The sequence below is a fragment of the Caloenas nicobarica genome, chromosome 1 (genome assembly GCF_036013445.1).
Source record: "Caloenas nicobarica isolate bCalNic1 chromosome 1, bCalNic1.hap1, whole genome shotgun sequence".
Lineage (NCBI taxonomy): Eukaryota > Metazoa > Chordata > Aves > Columbiformes > Columbidae > Caloenas > Caloenas nicobarica.
In genome coordinates this window covers 144,296,933-144,321,501 of record NC_088245.1, presented here as the reverse complement: position 1 = coordinate 144,321,501, position 24,569 = coordinate 144,296,933, and the positions used below count along the sequence as shown (strand labels likewise).

At 41.5% G+C, this 24,569-nt stretch overlaps 4 protein-coding genes across 9 annotated transcripts; 1 reads left to right on the top strand and 3 right to left on the bottom strand.

Annotated features, from left to right (window-relative positions):
• Nucleotides 1–577: 577 nt before the first annotated feature.
• On the bottom strand, nucleotides 578–12,041 carry PCNP (PEST proteolytic signal containing nuclear protein). 2 transcript variants are annotated; one of them, XM_065658422.1, is made up of 5 exons: nucleotides 11,955–12,041; nucleotides 8,148–8,368; nucleotides 6,085–6,159; nucleotides 5,530–5,585; nucleotides 578–4,619 (listed from the first exon to the last, which is right to left on the bottom strand). In XM_065658422.1, exons 1-5 carry the CDS (start codon nucleotides 12,007–12,009, stop codon nucleotides 4,490–4,492), a joined length of 537 nt encoding a protein of 178 aa, XP_065514494.1. In that variant the 5' UTR covers nucleotides 12,010–12,041; the 3' UTR covers nucleotides 578–4,489. The 2 variants fall into 2 exon arrangements, with proteins under 2 accessions (XP_065514494.1, XP_065514495.1); XM_065658423.1 differs by lacking the exon at nucleotides 11,955–12,041 and adding an exon at nucleotides 8,392–9,577 and having other exon boundaries at nucleotides 8,148–8,316.
• A 636-nt stretch (nucleotides 12,042–12,677) lies between these two features.
• TRMT10C (tRNA methyltransferase 10C, mitochondrial RNase P subunit) lies at nucleotides 12,678–18,322 on the bottom strand. 3 transcript variants are annotated; one of them, XM_065658488.1, is made up of 2 exons: nucleotides 18,302–18,322; nucleotides 12,678–15,550 (listed from the first exon to the last, which is right to left on the bottom strand). In XM_065658488.1, exon 2 carries the CDS (start codon nucleotides 15,506–15,508, stop codon nucleotides 14,261–14,263), a length of 1,248 nt encoding a protein of 415 aa, XP_065514560.1. In that variant the 5' UTR covers nucleotides 15,509–15,550; nucleotides 18,302–18,322; the 3' UTR covers nucleotides 12,678–14,260. The 3 variants fall into 3 exon arrangements, with proteins under 3 accessions (XP_065514560.1, XP_065514559.1, XP_065514561.1); XM_065658487.1 differs by lacking the exon at nucleotides 18,302–18,322 and adding an exon at nucleotides 18,162–18,293; XM_065658489.1 differs by lacking the exon at nucleotides 18,302–18,322 and adding an exon at nucleotides 16,214–16,234.
• TXNL4B (thioredoxin like 4B) lies at nucleotides 17,989–20,300 on the top strand. Of its 3 annotated transcripts, none has more exons than XM_065658492.1 (4): nucleotides 17,989–18,073; nucleotides 18,792–18,957; nucleotides 19,356–19,507; nucleotides 19,941–20,300. In XM_065658492.1, the coding sequence occupies exons 2-4, from the start codon at nucleotides 18,826–18,828 to the stop codon at nucleotides 20,104–20,106; spliced, it is 450 nt and encodes a 149-aa protein (XP_065514564.1). In that variant the 5' UTR covers nucleotides 17,989–18,073; nucleotides 18,792–18,825; the 3' UTR covers nucleotides 20,107–20,300. The 3 variants fall into 3 exon arrangements, with proteins under 3 accessions (XP_065514564.1, XP_065514562.1, XP_065514563.1); XM_065658490.1 differs by lacking the exon at nucleotides 17,989–18,073 and adding an exon at nucleotides 18,372–18,457; XM_065658491.1 differs by lacking the exon at nucleotides 17,989–18,073 and adding an exon at nucleotides 18,429–18,513.
• Nucleotides 20,301–21,581: 1,281 nt separating this feature from the next.
• LOC136000263 (putative protein ARB2BP) lies at nucleotides 21,582–23,491 on the bottom strand. Its single transcript, XM_065654045.1, has 2 exons — nucleotides 23,459–23,491; nucleotides 21,582–22,643 (listed from the first exon to the last, which is right to left on the bottom strand). The coding sequence occupies exons 1-2, from the start codon at nucleotides 23,489–23,491 to the stop codon at nucleotides 21,582–21,584; spliced, it is 1,095 nt and encodes a 364-aa protein (XP_065510117.1).
• Nucleotides 23,492–24,569: the final 1,078 nt, after the last annotated feature.

The window sequence follows — 24,569 nt, the reverse complement described above, 5'->3', positions numbered from 1 at the left end:
CTGCCACAGTTACACTTTCACAAAAGCAAAGGCAGAATTATCATTTTATAACAAGCTACTGAGCATCAGCCAACACTTTATGTGCAACTAGTATGTTCGCAAATTATGGAAAGCTGGGGGAGGAAGGAGGGATAACTACGTTTTTATTATGACTTGCATTACCTTAAATTAATATGCTTGTACTCCAAAGAAAACAAACATAGGCTCATGACATCAAGTTTCAGTGGAGCTCTTGCTACAGAACCAGAAACACTTTATTTGTGCATCTGTCTCATCAGGATATCCGATCCCAAGAACCAAATTTAAGAAGTAAGTCATGAGACTAGCAAAGCTTTCTAAAGATCTTACTATATGCCACTGAATCAAAAAAATACATACTCAAACTGGTAGCTGTGACAGTCACTGCCACTCTTCCCCGCTCTAAAGAGTAGCCAGCATATATGTATCTATACTGCAAAAAGTATGCACTGCAGAGTTCAAAGGTTTGCTTTGGTAACTAAATCTTGCTCAGAGTCCCACCACTCCAGGCTTTTAAATGGAAGCTCATAAACAGAAATTTAACACGCTATATACAGAGTTCAAGTGTAACAGTTCATGTTTTTAATTCTATGGAAAACTATGCATCTACCCTGAGGCAACAGCTCCAAATTATTAAACATAAGCAGCTTTCCCAGGTAAGCACTATATAGTTCTTAAGATGCCAGTACATCAAAATGAGAGAACAGTAGGAGATCCCTTCATTAATAGAAAAAATAAGGAAACTGTTGATAGGATAAACTAAAAAAGTGAATTGCTAGTTGTTCAATTTTTATGGTGTTCTAGTGTCTCTTGGCAGAGGAACTAGACAAATTATGGTGATTTTAGAATGTAACCTTCCCTTCTGTATCTTAAGGACAGAACTGCTCAGCATTCCTCAATTTATAATTTTCTAATTAATTTTTAAAAATCTCTTTTTGCAGAACACCTTTTAAGGCTACTAACTACACAGATAAAAAGCCCTCTTGAAATTGTTGCTTCTTCAAACAGATTTATCTTCTTACAGCAGTCTAGCAAGAGTTCTAGTTACACCAGTCATTTCCAATAGTTTAAAACCTCAGTTTGCCTCTTTAGGAGGCAGAAGTCACTGTCATCTCAAAAGCTGACTTTTCCTCCATGTCTCCTCAGAAAGCAAGCTTTGGGAAAGCCAGGCCCAGCACCCCAAGCTCAGCGCAGTCGTGTGGGTTCTGACAAAGGGATGCTCTACACATCTGACAGACGCGGAGATCAAGCCCAACAGGCCTGAAGGCAGCTGTGGCTGCTGCTGTGGTGGTCATGTTAGGACATGATAGTTCATTCTGTCAAAGTTGGCTGAGTGCTGCAATTGGGTCATCTACGGCACGGGAGTAAGCCCATTAAATTAAAATAGCATCCATCCGTTTACCTTACAGACAGGCTGGTTGGATATTTCTTTCTTTTTGCCGATGAAATAGAGATTCTGAGAATCTGGACAGTGCACCTCTGATGCTTTTAAAGGAATTAAATCAGGTGTGTAAGCTGTTACAACTAGGACTGCCTGAAACACTGCCCCTAGTAGCTGACTGCACTGGTTCTAGGGGCTTTTAAAAATTATTTTAATATAGTTAGCATTAGATGAGTTTGGATCCATTCACAACCCAGCAGGCTCAAAAGCAGCCTAGCTGCAGGGTAGCACAGAGGAGGTTACTGGATAACTAAAATCTTCACCCAATGTCTTCAATGCTTTGCAAGCTGCTCAGGTGCTCAGTAAAGCTTTACTGCTAAGCAAGCATAAGTCTTCAGAGGTAAAACTGCACAAGTTAAACGGATAGACGTTTCAACCACTGATAGGTATACATACCTTGCTATACTAAGCAGCTTAAGGTTTCAGCATATCTCCTGGAAGCACTTCAGAGAGCTAAATTGGGTAATTTACCTTGAGTTTTAGGATTGCTAAATATTCTTAGAAAAAGGACAACGACAACAAAAATCACACCCCCCACTCCCCTAGACTATCTGCATGTGAAGATCATGACTATTTTAATAAAAAGCTAAACTTCCAAGTGAAGTTCTACCTAACATGTACTGTGACAATACTTTTCAGACTAATATCTGCCACTTGCAGGAAAGAACCAAACACCAGCAGACACCCTTGTAGCTACAAGATCACTCGTCAGGCACTCAGTCCTGCATGGATTTAGGCCACCCTGATTGATTTACTTCCGTGAAGCACTGAGAAGGAACAGAACTCATACATCAAGTAAGGCAGGATCTCTGCTCATCTTCAGCTGAGACATAGAAGCTGCTGCAGTTTCTCATAAGGTCTAGGATTACATTTATTGACCATGGGAGTAAGTAAGGTAAATATAATTTCTGCTCTCTCACTTGTATAGAAGGCTATTTCCTAGGTTATTCTGCCTAGCAGCTTCCTAAAGGATTCTGAAGTACCAGGAAATTCTGTTGACATTCATGTCTCCTTCAGCCAAAGATGCGGAAGACATCATTGGTGGCAGGTTAACTAAAAAAGACCTCAAAATCATTCTCTTCTTCTTACTCAAAGTTCCCTTCTGCTTTTTCCTAATAAAAGTGACCGAGATAGTATCAAGTAACTACTAAGGAGCAAGATAAAATAGTATTCACTATGAATTACCACTATCTAAAAGGTATTTATTTCAACAAACATAACCACGTGATAAAAATAAGTGAAAAGTAAATGCTTCATTTTGCCTTGCCGAGTTCCAGTAATGCCCAAATCAGTTTTGGAAGTCCTAAAAGTCAATTTTGAAAGTGTGTTTTGTTTTAAAATAAACCAAAGGTTTCTGCTATGGAAAAAAAAAAATAATGTATACGTTTTTATGTTACGTTTATAACAAGGCTTTTAAAGAAAATAGTTACAGGTATTCAACTGCATCAGACTTCAAAAGAAAAAAGAGTACACATACAATACAAAAATACAAAAAAATATTTTTTAGAACTTACAAACTCAAAAGTCTAAGTGGTCAGAGCTTTCCTAAAATCATAATAATAATAAAAAAAATAGACTTCAAGATGCACTTTCCTTTCTGCACTTGCAGGTTCAACTTTAGCATGAAGAAAGGTTTCAGAGGGAGGATGAAAGCAATTAACATATTGAATTCCATGACCAGTTCCAGGATGCAATTAATTTAGTGGTCGACATTATCAGGTATTTGAGTTTATAAAGAACCTTATGTGTGCTTGGGGGGGTGGGAGAGTGTTGCTGCTGGTGAGAACTTTCTGTATAACCAGTTCTGCTAGTAAAACATTTTTAAAATATGCAATCTAAATTAGACTGAAATTTAGACAGTCATTACTAGGTTTGAAATCCTACAGCACTGTTGTGCAGTATGAAAGCTAGGCAATTAAATTGACCAGACTAATGTCACTGTTGAAAATGCAAAATGCAGGCAGGTAGGAAAAGGTTTTATTTCTGAAGCTGACACTTGTTAGAAGCATTAGGACTGCAAATACAGTATTCTTCTTTAACCTGATAGTGTCCACTGAGTCACAGGCATCAAAGCATTTTGTTTTAAATGGCAAGACAGGGAAAGTGCATCTGAGATTTTTCATACTTAAGCGGTGAGTTACTGATTTTTGGTGTGGCTTTTATTCCTTCTAGGCATAGTAAAGAAAAATATTCCAACCAAACGTGAAGCTTAATGTACATTAGCTTGTCTTTTTGGTGGTGGCTTTTGTGTACCACGAGGAAATGCTAACAAGCACTACTCAAGGCTAATGATTTAAGAGGAGCACAGTGAAAATACTGATTTACCTTTTGCAGTGAATATTCTTTACAGACTGTATCTAATATACAGACAAGGCCCATTTCCTTAGGATGCAACAGGCCACAGAGGGTTACACATCCTACATGAAGTTTTAAACAAAATTAGAGCTAAGTAACCAGAGCCACTCAGAGAAACATAATTCCTAGTTTGCAGAGACTTAACAAAAGGTGGCTGCAGGGAGAAAAAAAAAAACCAAACAAGAACAGGTTCCTACTATTTCCTGCATAAGTTTATATTCAAATTAATAGTCCAGTAACACTTCTAGCACAAGACAATGCTCACTCTCTTTAGCAGTATTCCTAGGAGTCAACTGTTTCTCCTGTTATGAAGAGGGAGCCAGAAATAAGAATGCAAGAGCATTCAATGTTAAACTGATTAAAGAGACAGTAACCTTTTTTATCCACCTTAACTACTGACCAAAAAAAAAAATCTTAAAAAGGTACCACTCTAATTTCTTTATTATCTGTAACCTTTTGAAACTAATCACATGGAACTACAAAATTAGCAAACGCCTTGAAATCTGTATACAAAACATAAATTACCTCTAATTTCAAACTCAGTTATTAGTGTACCACTCAAAATCTTAAAAAAGTGGCTCCAAAGATAGTCATACCATTCTTAAAAAAGGAAACTGTTCCTTTAATGTTACACCCTCCCCTCCCCCCAAACACCCAACTCTTAATCCATATCATTTAGTTATTTTCATGGTCATGGACATTTCCAAGATGAGATTTTATATTTCGTTCCCATAGCTTCTGGTTGTCAGAAAATCCATGCTTTCCTTTATTGAAGGAATTTGGTCCTGCTGAGGTTGGTGTATCTCTGTGAAAAGTAAAACAAGAAGAGTTGAAAAAGTCAGCTCAACTATAGCAGTTTGTGCAATATGACCCTGAGTACACCAGTTTCAAGTCCAACCTCCCACCAGAAACTACCACACATTTCTTTCCATTACATTAGGAGTCCTCACTATCAGTAACTGTAATTTGGCCACAGAACTATTCTCTCTGTAACACGCCAAGACACAGCGATGAGATGGGGCCTCACAGAAGGTGGGAGCGGCAGTAACTGCTGCCAGCTGCGAAGAATTTGTTGCAAGGCCTACAAAATTGAGGATCCAAATTTACTACTGGAGCAAAAAACCCACTGAAGAGTAGTGAGCCTCCAGGGGACTGACTTTAAAAGCAGCCTATCATGATAAGCATCTTTAAAATATATATATGCTCAAAATTCATCCCTAACTTAAGGGAAGCCTCAAGCATAAGAATTATATATTTGTTTTAGAAGTAGACAAGCATTTATTCTTTGTCTCTCTGAAAGAGATTATTCTCATCTTCCCCTTGCACGGGAGTTTAAAAATCTGAGCAGACTACCCTACTTCAGGCCAATTTATAAAATGGAGAACTAGAAAAATACAAAGTTTAGCAGCAAGCAGGAACTCCCACCTATTACCTTTTCCAAGAAGAAAAGAGACCTCTATTTCATATAGAATCAATTTCCTCCTCAGAAAGAAGGCAAGTAAGATTCAAAGTGCAAATGTAAATGTACCACTTTTAACTTCCAGCTGAAACATTTGAAAATATCAGTATTAAAATTATCTTGTTTCTGGAGAAAAACCTCCTGAACCTATTATATCTTCCTATACTTCTAAACCACCTGCAAGATCTGACCTGTGCTGGAGGAGATATTCTCATGCACCCACCCTTCTCCAAACCATAGCTAAACGCCGACTTACCTTCCAATGTTCTTCATGCGCATCTTGGCTTCTGGAGGCATTTCTTCTGGTTCGCTCTACAGAGAGAAAGGAGGTTAAAGCATGGCTGGGCTTTCAAACATTTCAAATGCCTGACAACATAAAATACGGACTACAGCCCCACAGGAAGGTAAACTGACTTAGGGCAAAACAGAGGTTCTACAAGGTTATATAAAGAAATAACATTCCTTTGTTCACCTCAGTGTAAGAAGGAGTGGTAATATGACAATAAAACGTTTAGCAAACTAGAAGCAGCACAACTTTTCTTCACTTCCCCTCTATCAAGCTCAGAGAAAGCAACCAATTCAAATTATGTTGTGCATATCATTTTCAGATAAAAGTTATCAGCACCTTAATGATTTCTTGAACCAACACAGAGCTACAAAGCTGTATATTCTTAAATAGAAATACGAGATGTTTCCGGGTTGAAAATCCCTGACATTTATGTATAGAACCTTAAATGACTCAGTCTCTCTGCCTACCTCTAACCCACACCAATGGTACTTTAAATTGTGTTACCACTGGCTTATTACTCACATCTTCATCTTCATTGAAAGCTGCTGCTACGGAAAGGGTTTTTGGAGCAAGGGTTGGAACGGGCTCTTTAGGCTTCTGAAAAAAAACAAATGCATAAGTAAAGTCAGTCTTCTAACTCAAAAAAAGCTACCCTTGGTATTTTAAGTATTTTCATAAAATGAAGTCACACATCTTCACTGAAAGGGGCAATGAGGAGGAAGTGTCACTTTGTTTGAGTCAAGCAGATAAAGGTTTCTCTCTAAGGAAAAAGGCTGCTCATTTGTGCAAGATACACTCTGTAAAGCAAGCAGAGCCCTCTCATATTACAATTCCTCACAAACAAGTCTTAACCTTCTAGCACACTGCAGGGTTATGCAGCCACTGGTGCATGACGTGGACAATTGAATCAGAATCTGAATAAGTTGTGGTATTCAAAATTTTACTATGTCACTGTTTCCATTATTCTTCTGGAGTATTCTTATCCGTCAATGCCAGGAAGATGAATATGTTTATTTTATTGTCTTTTAACAAGATAACAGCTTTCTAGCTTAAAACAATGCAACACTTTTAAACTAGCATCAGCATGCATCACACGGTCTGATTAATAAGCGTCCTTTAAAAAGTATTATTTTGATTTCCAATAAATACCTTCCTCTGTTTGAAGCATAAGAAGCTATCAAAGTCGCAACTGTTACATGTAACACAGCAGAGATACCAAAATTAACTTCAACACCACTAAGAAAGTATTGAGTCACCAGTAACAGTTTGCTTCTACATTACTACCAATTACTTAAATCAATCATATAAAGTGCTTCCTCCATTTTGACTTTACTGGTGATTATTTCATATACACTCATAGTTTCAAAGTTGATACTGCAGCAGAGCCCTTATGCAAGTGTCTGCAGCTAGTCCTCACCAATAGGGTATAATGTATAAATATTGTGCAATTTTTTAAAGCATCAGCTCCACAGGAACAGGTAACATACTAAGGGAGTAAAAATGACTAAAAGGAAACAAGGTAAGTTCCAGCACTGTCCAATCTGGTGCACTGTCAGTCACCCACTAAATTCAGTAAGCCAGAAATCCTGAGCCAAATTTATTGCCACTGGAAGTATCTTTCTACATGAGAAAACAGAGCTTGCTAATGGCTCAGAGAAGGCAGCTTTGTCAATTTTTCCAAAATCTGAGCTGACCTGATTGCATTTATACTCTAGAATGCTGTCAGCCCGCATCTCCCTCCCATCTCAAAATAAGAGACCACTCTCTTCATCTTTTGCGGTTCTCTAAAATGCTGGCATTGCAGCTGCAAGACTTTCACTATCACTGTTTGAATTTAATCCAGACAAGGATTTTTAATGTATCCATCACAGTGGTATGTGGGAAGTGTAAATGAACTGTATTAAATAGAGAGGCAGCATCTGGCTTGTCCTTGCCCAAGCTAGTAGAGGACTACTTTGGTAGTAAAGAGAAGCATCAGATTCACATCTGAACATGCACAAGGATACCTTGTACTGGACAACAAAGGGAATCAGAATTCTTAGAAACCTATGTAGTGAAGCCTCATCTCATGCATGCAGTATAAATGAATTGTACTGACCTTGCAAAGAACAGGCAAAGTCATAGAAAATCAACTATACTTCCCCACGCTAAAATAAGATCTTTGGAGGGGAAGATGACCTATTAAGCCATCTAGGACAGTACTTGCTTTCTTGTAGCTTTAAGCATCCCATGCAATAAAGCTCCCAGCATCCATTTCAAAGTAGCCTGAACAGTTTAACAAGTCTGCTTATTTCCCTCAGGAAATTATTTCAGACTTATCAAATATCATTACCAAATTATTCTGTATGTTCACAGATCTACAGTTCATTTCAATCACATCTTATGCTTCCTGAGACAAGCGACCTGGTATTAATCACCTTGAAGTACTTACACATGCATGACTAGCTGGCCCTACAATGCCTTCTCAAATTTTATCCAAGTTACCCCCATGTAATTCAAGGCTTTCCATCTACAAGGAAGCCTCCCCAAAGTACTTCCCCCTTTGCCACACTTGCCCTAAAATTAAAAGCCCCCAGACAACTTACATTTGCTCCTAGTTTGATGGATATTGCAGATGCCTTCTTTGCTGTCTGACTGCCTATGGCAAATCCAAACTTGGACATTTTGGCAGGAGCAGGCTTTGTGTTGAAGTCTTCGGCTTCTTCATTAGCTGCCCGTTTCTCTGCGCTGCGACTCGAACTTTCTCCTCCATTACTGGAAGAAACAGTCTTAGTTTTCACAGGTTTTTCTGCCTCTTCTTCAGGTCCTGGTGAAGTCGAAACAACTTACCAAGATGAGCTATTTTTACTGAGCAGATTGATGGGAGCAGCAACCTCAAAAAGCATTATACTTTGGGTGCAATAGGTAAGGTGATTTTAGTGACAGCAGTTTCCACCAAGGCACATTTAGTGGACAGCAAAACACAAAGAGAAGAAGAAACTGCAAGCACTCCACTACTTGTAAAGAACTTCTTGTGTATGAGCCAGGAAAACAATCTTGAAGCATCATCTCTTTATTTAGTATGGAAGTCAAAGTTCATGTAGTAAATTAAACGTAGATGACTAAATCTTTTAAGGTTTTAAGTTGTCATAGATAAGCTCTCATAATTGGAATCCCAATTCCAAATCTAGAGTAGATAATCTAAGTTAAAATTAATTTTACTCAATTTCTACAAACACGTGTCGACGCCAGTCTCTAGGCTTGTCTGGCACAACTCTAAAATCATGGAAGTGACTACAGTGAGGCCGGCTGTCTCAATCATGTTTCAAGTCATTGCTTGTCCACATCTCATCTGTAATAAATCTGCCCAGCTCTGCTTGAGGAAGGAACCAGCACTAGAAAAACATATATATAGATTTCATCTTTTCTGGTTTTGTATAAAGTCATGGAAAACATAGCAGCTGAACAATGATCCACAGAGAAAAAACACTCAAATCACATTTTCATTCCTATACGCTCAGCTTCTTCAGCTACACCAAGAGACAAAGGCGTCCTTGGAAAACTCATACTGAACATAGTAAATGCTTCAGCAAAAATACATTTCTCTGCTGCTGCAATAAGCAAATCACTGCAGTAGCAGAAGGAAAAAGCCAACCAACAAACCCCCATGCATTGGGGAATGGCCAGGGAAGTGCTTATACTATCTGTATAAGAAAAACTGGAGTTAGCATCAGTTCCTCATTATATCATAGTAGAGAACAGGACAGCACAGCAAATTGAGACCAGCAGGGAAGAAAGCTCTTTGTACTGCTCTCTTAATAGCAAAAAGCTATTAAGTCAGATAGAGCAATGGTAGAGAAGCTAGTCTGAACTGGGAGTCAACAATACTGTAGCTCTAAGGGGAAAAAAAAGGGAAGCAAACATCAGGAGAAATAAAAACTAGGGACACCATCTATATATATTTTTTTTCTGCTATTTCACAAACCATAAGCAGCAGAACATACCCTTTCTAACCCACTTTCTAGCCATCAAGATAATAAATGACTGGAACAAAAACGGATTTATTATTCACCTTCGGAAACATGGCAGATCGCCCCCACCCCCCCACCCAAACCAAAACACACAAAAAACCCACACAAACGCTTTCATCAGTTTCACTCTATTAAAAAATGGTACTAATCCATACCACTAGAAATTTGACCCAGAAAATATAGATATAAAAGCAACAAACAAAGGAGGAAAGAGAATCAAGCAAAATTTACACAAGTGGCCTTGGGTACTGCTTGCTGTCTTAGCACCGTTTCCCAAAAAACAGTCTGCAAGGCTATGAGAAGCTCTTCACAGCTAGGCCATGAAATCACATTACACAGAATATTCAATTATAAGTCCAGTCTAGGTACACTAGAGACTGTAAGGTAATTTGAGGGTAGGTAGAAGATTCATTTGCCTTCAAAGTGTTAGGCCCATGGGCCTAAAAGTCATCTTTTTTATAAGATACAAAATCCACAGCAGCCTATATCTCAGGGCACACTGGACCAGTCCAGTTTCCTAAGCTAATGCTAGCTTGAAGCTAATTACGCTACAGCTAACTTCTTTTGACTGCAAATTTTAGAATATTGCTAGTCACGAGGTGAAGTCTAATGCAATCTACCCACATCTGTTTTCTCACCAAAATATTAGATAGCTTCTCTCTCAAAATTACCTCCCAGCATCACAGGATTCTGAATGTTACTTCTGCTAGGCTCCACTTGGGATGAAGAGTAGACTGCTGAAAGAAATACGCTTAATTCCTGAAGGAGGTATAAAAAGCATAGGACAATTGTGGTAGGTGGGGACCAAGATGTTGTGCTGTTCTATTTCTGCAGGAAGCAGTTAGAAATGCGGACATATATTATCCATTAAACAGGTCTCTCCCATCTCCCATGCCAATGCGTATACATTTTTCAAGACATTAAGGCTTTTTTATTATTTCCTAGCGATGTCAAGGAGGTCACACTTCGCCTACGCAAAACACTAGTACTATTTTGAAAACTAGTCTGACCAGGGCCCTTTTCATGAGTCACAGTACCAAAAAGCTGCCCTATTTCACAGATTAGTTTTTATCATGAGTATTAATAAAGATTAATTAAGTGGACAACTTCCACTATCTAGGTGGTTTAAGTGACAATACTGACAGCACTAGTTGCACAGCACTTCAGGATCTCTTGCCCCTGGGAGTGCGACCATTGGTGGTGGTGGGAACAAACCAGTCACAAGTAAGTTAACTTCAAGGTAAACCCCACTGATCTTGGCAAAAGCTGAACACTCTAAATTGTTTTCAAAAATCATCAGGGAGTAACTATCCTTTCTTAGGATAAATGTACTGTGAATCATTAAGATCATTTTCCAGCACATCAAACAGTACACAAGACAGTACGGATAACTGATATACTGATGCTGTCCAGTTACCGTATTACTAGTACAAAAAAACCCCCAAACAAACCAACCAACCAACAACACACATACAAAAAAATCTCCAAAAAAACCTCCAAAACCCCAACCCAACCGACCAAAAAAAACCCAACCAAAAACCAGAGAACTAAGAATCAAGCAACTACCTAAAATCAAGTCCACAGGCAACTGTTCATATTTTAGTGATTATCAGAAATAATATTCACAGCTGAGTCTATCCTAATTGGTTTACAAGCGTGATTTAACCTTTCAACAGATCAAAGAAATGCCCTCTGCCTAGAGATACACTTAAAAAAAAAAAAAAGGGAAGCTTCATCTTTGCAAAGGCAATGTCTTCTCAATTTTAAGTCAGAGAAAGAAAGAAGTAATGAAATATACGATTAAAAAATGTGGGAGAACTGATAATAAGTAGTACAGAGGATGACAGGAATGTCCAGTCATAATATAAACAAGATAAAACCAAACAGAAAACTTGCAAATTGCTGCCAAGCAAAAAACCTAGAATGCTTAAAACAGCAGGTAAGGAACACTCACTGTACCCATTTTAAAAAAGGTACCACAGCTGCTAACAGCTAATCTTTACGGCATTATCTTCGTCCTTACCAGAAGCAACAGTCAAATTTCTCTCAATACACGGCAAAAATATTCCGTTTTTTTTTTTTTTTTACAGAGAGTGAACGCATTTAGGTGGACAAGGAAAAGCCGTTATATATTTTTTAAAAAAGCTCCTGTAAGGCTGAGGCTAATCCTCAGGCGTGAGAACAGCGGGCCCAGACTCGGCCTCTCCTCCAGCGCAGCCCGTCCAGGCCCGGGCCGCCCGCTCTCCCCGCAGGGCCGGCCATGGCCCAGCCCAGGCCTGCCTGGCCGGGGACGCCACTCCTGGACCCCTCCCACCCCTGGGCGACCGGCCCAGGCCCCCTGCCCACCCCGCAGCTACGCGGCGAGAGGCGCTACATGTTCACCTCCTCCGGGCTGCGGCCGCTTCGCCTTCTTCCCCTCAGCTCTGCCGTCCGCCATCTTCCCCCGCCTCCACCTCCCGCGCCGCGCATGCGCGTCGCCTCGCCGCGGCGCTTCCCTCCCTCGGCCCTCCCCCCGACCATAGAGAAAGCGCGGGCGGAGGCTAGAGCGGCCAGGCCGGCCCCGCCTTCCACACGGCGCAGCGGGAATGACGCGAGTAGGCCCGGGCGCGCAGGGCGAGCGATGCGGCGCTGCGCACGCGGGGACCTTTCCGCGGGGTTGGGGCTGGAGGCTCAACGTCACTCCGCCGCGCCCCTCAGACGTCACACGCAGAACCCCCCCCCACGTCACTGATGCTCAGGCGACCCGCGTCCGCAGGCAGCGCTGGGAGCTGTCGCGCTCGCTGGCGGTTTATGGAATCAGAGTAATTTCAGTTGGAAGAGACTCTCAGGGTCACCGAGTATTTTTATATTTTTATATATATATATATATATATATATAACCTAACTCTGGCACTAAACCATGTCCCTAAGAACCTTGTCTCTGCGTCTGTTAAACACCCCCAGGGATGGTGATTCCACCATTTCCCTGGGCAGCCTGTTCCAATGCCTGACAACCCTCTCCTTGAAGAATTTTTTCCTAATATCCAATCTGAACCTCCCCTGCTGCAACTTGAGGCCATTTTGTCTCTTCTCCCAAGTAGCAAGTGACAGGATGAGACCAACACCCTCCATGCTATGACCTCCTTTCAGGTAGTTGTAGACAGCGATAAGGTCTCTCCTCAGCTCCTCTTCTCTGCGATAAACAGCCCCAGTCTCTCAGCCACTCCTCATATGACTTGGCCTTTAATGTTTCACCAACCTGAGCTCAAGCAAGCAATTATGTCATTTTTTTCCCCTCCCCAAAGCAAAAGCCAGTTCCCAGATCAGAAGAGGCCATTTTTAAGGAGAAACAGCAAATAACAGGAAGCACAGCCCAGCAGCGCACAGCTCCATGTTGTCTCCACATGAGGAAAAAGAAGGGCTGTTTGAACATGGCAGCCACACTCCCACGCAGCCAGTCCTTGCAGCTCAGGGCTCAACATGACACCGGGAGGCTCCTCCTCAAACCCCGGGATGAAGCTCCGCGTGCTGTCCAACCTCACCCAGCCCAGCAGGTGTTTCTCCAAAGCAAGGAGGAGTTCTCCACAGCTGGAGGCCCCCGCACTTCCCAGGCGGTGAAGGGCAGGACTGGGGTAGCGCATCCTCTGCCTTCCAACCCCTCCTCGCAATAGGGAACAGATCATCACTAACCCCAAGTACATTTGGAGCCTGCTCTTCAAAATTACGTTCCACACTCAATAGTTTTTGAATTTTCAGGACAAAACCCACCATCTGCCATCACTAACTTTAAGCATCAGGGCAGTCAACTAGACTAAATAAAAAAGATTTAAGTGCCTGTAAAGGCACCAAGAAATCCCTCCTCCTGCAGACAGCAGTAAGAACTGCACTTAACAACATGGCCATTGTAGCTCTGCAGCCTGAACACAGGCTTTCACAGAGAGCACAATCAATATTTTTTCAGCAGCAAGAAACGTTACAAGGCTCTCCGCTCCTCTAACTATTGACCAATAGGACTGTACATCACCTCCAAAGTTCTAGCACTTTGGGAAATCTATGTTACATGAACTGAAAACACAGACATTTTGTCTTGCACAAAAGTGCATAAGATATTTTTTTGCAAGAAAGAGCCAAGAAAATTTGGATTATTCCTTCCAAACAGGTACTTGATTCATGCCAGACAGAACACCCGGAAACAAATCATGCAACTCCCCAAACTCATGCTGGGCTTTAACCATTTGCTTTTAGTTCAACTATCAAAAGTCAATTCACCTACGCACCAAAAGAGGATTCAGGAAGTCATGGGGAAATGTCTATTTTGTTTCTTCTTAGCTAACCTTTTAGAGTAAGAATGTGGATGGCCTTCACCTCCAAACTCAAACCACTGAGGTATTCTCTGAAGAACCACCTTTGCATTCAGTTACAGTCACCCTCATCCCAGCATGATTCAACTAAATAGACTGATATTCTTTGTGTGGAGTAGTTTTTTAGAACCAATTATCTAATTTCTCTTACATAATTTCAATAATGTCTGAATAAACTCAAACGGTTGGAATACTAAGGTATTAAAAAAAATCCCTAACAATGGTCAAAATTAACCAACAAAGTCATGTTTAGACATAAAGAGCTCAATAGAGTTCCAAGAGTCCCAAGAAACTGGAGCATTCAAGAGCACTGTTTGCTCATAATAAATCATCCTCTTCTCCATCACTCTACTTTTGCGTTAACTTCTTTGAGTAGTTCTTGGCAAATTGCTTCCGTACTTCTTCCTGTCTCTTTCCAAGTTTAAGTGTGTTGATCAAGTTTAAGGTTTTTTTCAGTTCATGCACCGGCTTGCTTACAAAGCCACAATATTTCCTTTTTGGAACAAATTCCAGAGCCTTCTTCCAGTCTCCAGTATCTTTCAAGGTTAATAAAATATGCATCATTTGATCGAGTGTGAGATTTTTGGCACCAGTATTCCAAAGCAAGTACTTCTCCAATGGAAGGGCCGCGGTCTCCAGCCCCAATCGCTTTGCCCGTGCTAAAGACACTCCTGTTTTTATGCTCTTGTCAACCATTGACCCGACAATATAGATTTTGTCATGATCGAATGTTTTCATTACTTTGGGAGAATCAGCAGTCAGATAAATCAGCTTCTCCTTTGGAAAGATTTCTGTGTAGCACTGGTCTGTTACAGTGACGAGCAATTTGTCCCATGCCTTGCTATAATGCTTGATAAATTCCCTATGATAGAGGCTGTCATCTTTCAAGTTACAGAAGTGGATGTGGAAGGGATCTGTGGATTTTCGATTGCAGCCTTCGCTTAACACTATCTGTCTCACTGTGTTTGCAACTTCTCGGATGGACATATCTTTTTCATAAGACATGTCAAATACTAGAGGTTGGCCGAAGACCATAGACTGAGCAACCCTCCAACTGTATGCTCTGTCCATACTGTTGGCCCACAAACATATGAATGAATTCCTTTTGGTCTCGTCCGGTTTTGAAGCTTGCTCTTGTGATTCCAGCCTCCTTTCCCTTTTCTCCTCCATCTTTCTTTTCTCATTTTTCTTGTAGAGTTCTTTGAGATGCAAATATTTTAAATACTTCTTTTTTGCCGACTTGGAAGGACATTCCATAAAGGTCTTTAGCTGTTCTTCACTGATATTTTCTGGAACTGATCTGCCAGCTAGTCTCCACATCTCCAAAATCTCACGTGCAGCAGCCAAAGTGGAAAGCTCCTTATGCTCAGAGACCGTCTCATTGACTTCTTCTTGCAACCCAGACTTCATTACCTTCTTCCACGCATCTAAATCTAGTTTTTCTGAGGGATTGCATGAATTGTCCTGCTTCAGGCAAGGTGATAAACTCAAAGTTCTAGTGAGTAGAAAGAAATCCTTTTTCATCCCATGTTTTGCAGCAAATGGAAGGACAGAACTTCTTACAATTTTTTTGAGAAGCATATTAGCAGACTGCATACTTAGACATGTGCTGTGTTCAAACACTTATCTGCAAAACACCTATAAGAGGGAAAAAAAAACTTGTCAGAAACCATAAAGAAAACACACAGATTTTCACCTTTAGTAACACTGACAGACAATAACTTACTTCTTGGAGAATATCAGAATTTCCTGCTTCCACTATTTTCTACTATTTTCTAAATAAAACAGTGTATGTGGCACTGCTGTGAATACACATAGTTAGCTCTGCTGCTTAAAACTGCTACACTCACTGCAATTCAAAATGTGGTCAAACAACCTGCAAGTGTTTTCTGAGATCTATGTAAATTAGAATCATAGAACAGTTTGGGCTGGAAGGGACTTTCAAAGGTGCTAAAAAGTCTGTCCCATCCTTCTTATAGGCTCCTTTTAAGTACTGAAAGGCCACAAATAAGGTCTCCCTGGAGCCTTCTCTTCTCCAGTCTGAACCACCCCAATTCTCTCAGCCTGTCCTCATAGGAGAGGTGTTCCAGCCCTCCGATCATTTCTGTGGCCTCCTCTGGACATTTGTTGACAAGTAAGAACCTTCACAGTCAAAGCAAGCAAAATGCTGCATGGAGTCAAAAAATATTTTTATCCACATCCGGAGGTGCCTACCTAATTTATCTACACTGTGAAAATGGTAAAGATGCTTCATCTTGCAACATCTTCTGGAACAACTCTGTATCACATTTTTGTTCTTACCATTGTATTTTGGGAAAGCTCCATTTGCAAACTTCAGTACTATAGTTTTTCCACGTCTATGCCTTTCCACATTGCAGGTCACTGGAACTACCAACGCTATAGTTTTGCTAAGCCAACACTACTGCCATTGAAGGCACTCTGATGTCCCCTGAGCCCCTTGTTCCTGGCTCCCTCAGCAGTTCAGGCATTCACATGGCTACTTCATGAGCAAAATCAGAGCACTGATCTTAGGGACAGTGAACCAGGAGGTGAAGAAAGGAGAAAAAAAAAGCTACTTGTCATCCCACTCAAATGACTTTCCATGCCCAATTCACTGGACACCTAGAAAGAGGAGATGGAAGAAGAAAACAACTAGTATAGGAAGAGACCATCTCTTTTCTTTTTGCTAAATTTCCTGTAAAGTTGATGTTGGCACATAAAGCTGAGAACATGAAACCCACAGTCCCATTAATTTAATACACACTTCCATTTAAATGTAAAAGGTCTGCAGAAAGAAAACCACTAAAGAATGTATAATATTTTCCTTGTCCTATGCAAACTTACTTAAGTAAAATCAGTGCCATTTCAATGTTTGAGAAAACATGATTTAGCCAAAATGTAAATATTAGCTCCAAATCTTGAAAGCAAAATTCATAATCTCCCTAATAACTTACCACCTGAAAACATTTTGATATACAGAACAAGTTAAATCTAATTTTAAGTGTTGCGTATGTGTATATATACTTATATATATACACATACGCAACACTAAAAAACCCTATATATTTTTATATATACACATACGCAACACTAAAAAAACCTATATATTTATATATATACACACATTTACAAGCCCAGATGAAGATCCACAGAAAAAGCAGTATATTATTAGGAAACATTCTATGAACTGGCATACATTTTATGATACTGTAATTACATTCTATGAACTGGTATACATTTTATGACACTGTAATTGGTCAAATTTGTGCTTGACCTTCCATTTTCTATTGCTATTAAGATAAATTAACAAAAAAACTCAACTAACTTAATAGTGTGAAGTTAAGAGCAAATTCATAAGTGCTACAATAGAGGTGTTCACAATTTTACATTTAAGCATTCAACACAGTGTCAAAAGTAATAATCAAAAAAGTATGTTGTCCAACTTGGAGAAATCAAGTGATCAGTTCCTCAATTAACTTACATTACTGGACCTCCAATTAAGTCAATAGTGGAAAGGCAGATTTACACAACCTCAACACTTGGTAACAGCTTTTGATAAAAGCCAAGTTGCCTTTCAGTGTCCAACATGCCATGTTACTACTGCAAGAGTTGCTCTAAATCTCTTCGAAGAACCTAGATTTATAGGACTGATTTATGATTTTTTTTTTCAGCAGGACTTCACTGTAACTAATCCCAGGCACAGAAAGCACTTCACTGTTATTTCAGAGACAGAATAATTCGTCTGCCTCCCCCAGCACAGAGGCCCACGCGTGGCTGTCCGCAGGCCTGGCCGCTGTACAGCCGTGGGCCGAAAGGCCTTGTGGGGAGCGGACCAGAGCAGGGTGAGCAACGACGCGGCTCTTCCCGGGAGGGCGGCACTACCGGCTCCTTAACGACTTTTAAACCAGCCCGCAACTGAACCGAACCACGACAAGCTCGGGAACACCTCAACGCCCCGCGCTGCGCCCCACAGCCCTCCCGGGGACACCGGCACGGCCTGCACACCCAGAATGCGGCGGGGCCTGGCGGGGGAGCGCGGCCTCCGGAGCACCTCGCCGCGGGCCCGACCCGCACCCGCCGAGGAAAGCCGGGCTGTGCGGCACGGCGGGGAGGCGACAGGGCGCTCCCAAGGTCACCGGGAGCCACCGGCGGGACGAGGAGGTGAGCGAATCTCTCGCCGGTACCCCCGGTGGCGGAAAGCACGAGGCGGGAGAGGCCTCCCCCTCCAGCAGCTGCGACCGCAACTTGCCCGAGCTCCGGCCGCGCTTCAGCCCGCCTGGCCTCCGTCTCGTCCCACCCGGGAAAGGAGCAGCCGGACGCTTGGGGGCGGCACACGCAACTAACGGCCACCCTGTAGCGGCACCAACGCCACCACCATCCCCGCCTCACCTCAGCGAGCAGCCTGCGCATGCGCAGGGAGGGGCCGATCCGCCGCGCCTTCCTGTCCGGGCGCGGCGCCGTGTACGTTGGCTGTCCTCGGGGTTCCGCGGCTGCATGGTGGAGGTTCCGGGTCTCGCTCGTCCCCCAACAGCAGGGCTCCGCGGGGTACGTTCTGCACCAGGGCCCTGCGGCGAGGCTCCGTGCCCTGAGAGGGGCTGCCGGTGAGGCCTTGCCGCTGCCCCTGAGGGGAGCGAGGCTCTGCGGGCTGAGCGCAGCTAGGGCTGGCGCAGGGGGGCGGCACCTGGGCCCTGCCGGCCCGCTGGGCCGGCGCTGGAGCCCGAGGGGTTTGTCAGCCCGCTGTGCTGCTCGGTCATTTCTCCTTTTTTTTTTTTTTTTAATAGCATGGAGAAATTTATATGATTTTTGACGGAGGTGTTTTTTTGTTGTTGTTGTTTGGTTTGGATTTGGTTTTGGTTTTTTGTTTTTTTCTAACCATCAGGTAGGGATATTAGGGGAAGCTGTGGTCTGTCGGGATGAGTTTTCTGCTGCCCAAACTGACCTGTAAGAGGGAGGTGGATCAGGCAATAAAAAGCGTGGCCGAGAAGGTTTTGGTTCTCCGGTTTGGAAGAGATAACGATGCTGTTTGTCTGCAGCTCGATGATATCGTAAGAGCATTTTTTTTTAAATAAAGTCTACTAGTATACGTGTTGCATACAAGAGAATGTAATTCGTTTTGCTTGGATAATCATGTTTCTCATAAAAATTTTGGTGACAATGAAATGTAAAATGAAATAATATAGGGTGTTTCAAAAAGATGGACCCAATTTCAGAGATAGAGTGATTTAAAATTGAGTCCATAATTTTGGAACACCCTGTACTATATTCATAAAATGGTTTGAAAATTAAGCAAATGTTTATGTTATTGTAGTGGGTGTACAAAGTGATGCGATATTCTAGCCCTTCTTGAACCGATAAGACATAAGGGAAATGTGCTTTATAAAGCTTGCCACCCCTTTTTCCTCTTGTGTCTCAATCCATTTGTCATCTATCTTCCCTTTTTCAGCTTGCAAAGACAGCTCATGACCTAAGTAGAATGGCAGTAATTTACCTGGTGGATGTGAGCAAGGTTCCAGTGTACACTCAGTATTTTGACATCAGTTATATTCCATCTACTGTATTTTTCTTCAATGGACAACACATGAAGGTTGATTATGGGTATGTCATCCTACCTGGCATTATCTGTTATGTCTGTAAGAATTATCAGTCTTTATGTTACCATGCCTGGGGAAGGTAATGTTTGAAAATTATGAAGTTGTTACTAGCATCTACATTGAGAACTCTGTAGGAATGCAGAAGAACAAAATATTTTGAAATACGCTCTGATGCAATAAGTAGGTGTCAGCTGTGAAACGCACCTGACTGCAAAAAATAGTATGGTTAGAGTCTTAGACACGACACTGCGCCTTTTTGGACTTTGGAGGTCCAGCATACTCCTGACCTGGTTATGCCATTACCAGTGCAGTTCATTCTTTCAGAATGACCGAATCAGAACCCCTGATTTCATTATACATATTTTCTTGTCTTTAAATGTTTTCACTTTGAACACTTTAACCTCACAATTCTACCTTTATCTTATGCTTACATTTAGGTCTCCAGATCATACCAAATTTGTAGGAAGCTTCAAAACAAAGCAAGACTTTATAGATCTGATTGAAGTGATTTACCGTGGAGCAATGCGCGGAAAGCTCATTGTGAGAAGTCCTATTGACCCTAAGAACATTCCTAAATATGACCTTCTCTACCAAGGAATTTAATGACTTGACCTGAGATAAAGAATTACAGAAATGGCTGATGTTCTTGATCCCTCTTTTTCTTCAAGTATTTTTAGCCACCTCTGACAGCGTGCGACAGTTTGAACGTTTATGTTGAAGGATCATATTGGTCTCCTTCCGAAGACAGACATTCTGTCACCTTGTATTTCTCATAAATAAAGCTACATGTTCATGCATAGAGTTCACACAAGTGACTATTCTTCGAGTTGTGTGCTGACCAGCACCTAAAAACCAGGCAGATTGCATGCATCCTCAGTGACAGCATCTCCAGTGCAACTTTATTAAGTGAACTAAAGCACTGGATAGTCTATTGACTGTTTAGTACCATTTTCATTCAGATTCAATAACAGTAAATCTATATTTAAAAGGTGTGCTTGCTCTCAAGAGCATTCAATTGACTGTGCCTTTCCAACTGAATTTTACACATTTACCAACTACCATAGAACAGGACAGAAGCTTTTTCAAACAGTATTACACAAAAGGCAAGTTGATGCTTTTTTCCTTCCTCTGGCACCCAGTATTACTGTTCAACTATTTTTTTGACTGAGATGGGAACTGAAGGTGTAGGACAGGTGTAGGATTTTGTCATCATTCAAAGCTCTTTTGCAGGCACTGAGCACTTTTAATTCCCAGAGGATTAAGCTGGAAATTCATAACAACTGTTTTGTTCATATTTGCTTTAAAGGTTATTTATAAATTGTATAATTTGCAAACCTTGAGTATGGACATTTAAAAACTGTCTCTATTCCCCACCTCTGTCTAAAATTAAACAGCTGAAAGAAAACAGAAATGTTGTTCTTTTGCATCAGTTGAGTAATTGCAGGTTGCTGGAGTATTGTATTTCTATTGCAGCTCATGCCCAGTAATATCACTGGTTTACCTGGCTTTAAAACATAAGTTACTTCAGCTCACTGTATCATGTTTGGGCACACCATCTCTGACTGGAGAGAAGGTAGTAGTATGTAGTTCCCTGAAGTATCATTCAACTTAGCAGTAAATGCTTCAAGGAGGAAGGTGGATGTTCCAGCTCTTGAAAGATTTTAAACACTATATGATAGTGGGGAGGAAGAAGATCCTTTATATGCTTTGTGCTTTTAAGGAAAGCTGTGTGCTTAAGAAGTGTTTTCCTGATAGTTTAGTCTGATTATAGAGCCATAACTGCAGAATGGTTATTAAAAAAAAAAGATACAGATGACAGCAGATATACCTTAACATCTTTATTTTGTGCAACTTTAAATTTCACAGCTACCTGAAGGGTTGTGGCTTAAAGCATTCAACAATGCACTTCTTTCCTAATAGTTAATTTGTATTTATGTGTTTCTCAAAAACAAACAGGCTAGCTTCAAACTTAGAACTGTAAGTTGCTCCACAGTGAGGTGAAGCACCTTAGATGACTGCAAGGTGCAGGGGCAGTTATGAAAGGAAGAAACCACTATCTAGAATAAATCAGCATACCTTTATACATTGCCTTTCTTCTTACTTGTGCTGCTTCTGGTTGCAACTGGTGAACGCCTAGAGGCTGTTGTGGTCTTAGCTTTCAACATGCTCTTCAGGTACTTAAAGATGGCATGTAAGCAGCAGGAGGGTGCTAAACCGTACTTTTCAGTACCAGCAGAGACAGTAGGACAGTTTACTTTCAGGAGAGAGGCCACAGCTTTATCTAGAGGCTTACTGTCTGACACCCACTCACGGCAGTATTTCTGTATCCATTCTTGTATTTGTGGATTGCTTCTAGTCTGGTGCCGTGTGTTGTGTACGGAGTCGATGAATGCCACAGAGTACACTTTATTCATTACCTCCCATTTTCTCTGCACTAGCAGATCGACAAACACCAAGCCACCATAGCCATGGGCAATGAAGGCCACATGCTTTGTTGCGCTCTTTGAAATGAAATGATCCCATACATACATGGTATGTTCCTCAGGGCTGCTGCTGCACCTCTTGGAGAGCCACCAAACAGACTGCACAGAAGTTGGTGCTTCTTCCCTGGCAGAAAAGCTTAACTTCTCCTTTTCAGTATTCAGATCAACAAAGTTGTCATTGGGATTCAGTACGATCACTTCGCTGTGGCTTTCAAGGGCCATTTTGATGAATGGTATTTGTGTTCCATGCCCCAGGCCCTCGCTGACAGTTGTCTTTTGCCCCCACTGTCCAGCGCGGAAAACTCCACGGTCTTGAAGAAGGACAATTAGGCTACAGGAACTTGTTAGTGCATTCTTGCTCATGAAAAAGAAGCTTCTTGGTTCATTCTCTGCAGCATCAGTAGGAATATAAACTTTCTGAAGCATGCAAACTCTTTCCAGGAGCTCATAAACATACTGCGTAATCAAATGTCCCAAAACTTGATAGCGTTTATGATTCTGCTCATGTGCATTCTTATAATAATTGAAAACAAAGGACTCATTTGTATCCAGATGCCTCAGTTCCCCTTTTATATTGAAGTCATACTTCAGTTCCTCTTGGTACTCTGAACCCTCCATTAGTTTCCTCAGGCTTAGTTCATGCTGTAGTTGTAACCACTACAAATTAAGAATACTTTGTCAGTGTAGTCACAGACCTCCATACATCACCTACATGAAGAAAACCTATTGTATTAGAGTGATTTAACAGTGGTTATAAACAAACTGCTCATTGATACAGACTATCTCTTGATGGTCTGTACTAATCCAGCTGCTTGTAAAGCCTCTCACAGATGTCAGTCGCTAAATTCTGGTCCCTAAATTTCTCTCCAATTGTTTGTTTGTCCTTGCAAGCACTTGCCACATGGAAATTGTGGAATGGATGACAGAATAAGCAAGCCACTGTCATCCAGGAACAGGAGGAAAAAAAAGCCCATGCAACCAACTTTCATGAGAGTAGACTGAGGTCTCTGGTTTCAGCTAAGACAATTTTTCAATTCATATGACTGGTTAACTGGTAAGTATTATACCAGGAAGTGGTTTCCATGCAACTGAAAAATTAAGCTTATCATAACCTTCTATTTTCCTAATAACTCTTCAGTCTACCACTGACTGTCACTAGCTGCAGTATAGTAAACATGGGGTAACCTTTAAAAGTAGGATTGCCTATATATAAATACAGTATTCAAGGGTGTTTATTCTGGCAGCCTTTAAAATTGCTATTTTGATTTTTTTTTTAATTACTGTTAGAGGTGAAAACAATCCCTCTTTCCCTTCCTCCAGTCTTTCTGTTTGGATTGTAAGATTCTTCAGCTGCAAATTCAGCTAGCGTTTGTTACAGCAGTTGGCATATTTGGAAACTACTGCAGTGTAAGTATTAGTCTTTATGAGATTTTTCCATTTAAAAACTTTATTCAAGTAAAGCCCAACATTACCATATGCTCTCCTGTAAAATCTGTCATCATCATAGATGGAAGTCTTTTTCACTCTGGGATTGTAGACAATTTCTCTGCATGAAAGAAAATAAACCCATCTTAGTTCAGGTTTCATTATGTACTTTATTATCTAAAAAAATATATTGGTTGATGATAGTTAAGGCCATCTAAAGTGCTTCAGATAGCTCCAAGTTAAAACCTAACATCTCACGTTTGTAATTTATGCCTGACCATAAGTTAAAGCTAAACCTCTTCGGTGTGAAACTTACAAAGTTACCAAAACTAGTTTTGCACAGTTTCCCATTACTTGCTATAAAGGCACTACCAAGAAGGCGAAACAGAAAGCTACAGGCAAAAGTAACCAGTCTGAAGCTGCTCTGAAACCAAACGAAAAAACCCAAACAAACAAAACCACCCCAAAATACCAAACCAACTAAAAAACCAACCAACCAACAAAAAACCAACAAACAAAAAAACCCAAACAAAAAAACCCAAACAAAAAAACCCAAACAACAACAAAACTCCCAAAAACCAAAAGAAAACAACCAACCAACCACAAAACCACCACGACCACCACAAAAAAATTGTCTCTACTTGCCTGGGGGAGGAATTCCAGGGCTCCCGGCTAGAAGCCGTGGCGGCAGCTGGGTTTATGAGGGCACTGCCGGGGGCTGCGGAGGGCGCCCAGCGGTGCCCGGTAGCCGAACCCGGTCCCGGGAGGAACCCACCTCCTGGGGTCTGACTGAAACAGGGGCGGGGAGGGGCTCATGAGGGAAAAGTGGTTGGCGAGGTGCGATTTAAACCTGACTGGGTTGGGCCGTTTATTACCCCTTAAAAAATGCCGAGGTTCTCTTGATTCTTTCCACAAAAATCAGTATTTCGTTTGCTAGCCCGTGCTTTCTTTAGCTGTATCTTGTCGTGTTCACAGAACTGCTAATTTTGTTGCTGCTCATCAGTTTGTCAGGTGCAGGGACACGTGTGTGACAGCACACCTGTGACACTCTCACGCCATTTACACTTCTTCCACCCGTCGGTGGCTCGGCTCCAGGCGGGACCCAAGCAAGCGGCGCGGCACGCCTGTGAGGGAGGGGCCGGGGGCGGTTCGCAGGGC

Coding starts and splice junctions, on each gene's coding strand:
- PCNP (XM_065658422.1), bottom strand. CDS start 12,009: ATGGCGGACGGCAGAGCTGAGGGGAAGAAGGCGAAGCGGCCGCAGCCC. Junction 8,369..11,954: donor GCGGCCGCAGCCCGGAGGAG/GTGAACATGTAG, acceptor CGACTTCACCAG/GACCTGAAGAAGAGGCAGAA. Junction 4,620..5,529: donor CGCATGAAGAACATTGGAAG/GTAAGTCGGCGT, acceptor TACTTTTCACAG/AGATACACCAACCTCAGCAG.
- LOC136000263 (XM_065654045.1), bottom strand. CDS start 23,491: ATGATGATGACAGATTTTACAGGAGAGCATATG. Junction 22,644..23,458: donor ATTTTACAGGAGAGCATATG/GTAATGTTGGGC, acceptor CTTAATTTGTAG/TGGTTACAACTACAGCATGA.
- TXNL4B (XM_065658492.1), top strand. CDS start 18,826: ATGAGTTTTCTGCTGCCCAAACTGACCTGTAAGAGGGAGGTGGATCAG. Junction 18,958..19,355: donor GTCTGCAGCTCGATGATATC/GTAAGAGCATTT, acceptor TCCCTTTTTCAG/CTTGCAAAGACAGCTCATGA. Junction 19,508..19,940: donor CACATGAAGGTTGATTATGG/GTATGTCATCCT, acceptor GCTTACATTTAG/GTCTCCAGATCATACCAAAT.
- TRMT10C (XM_065658488.1), bottom strand. CDS start 15,508: ATGCAGTCTGCTAATATGCTTCTCAAAAAAATTGTAAGAAGTTCTGTC.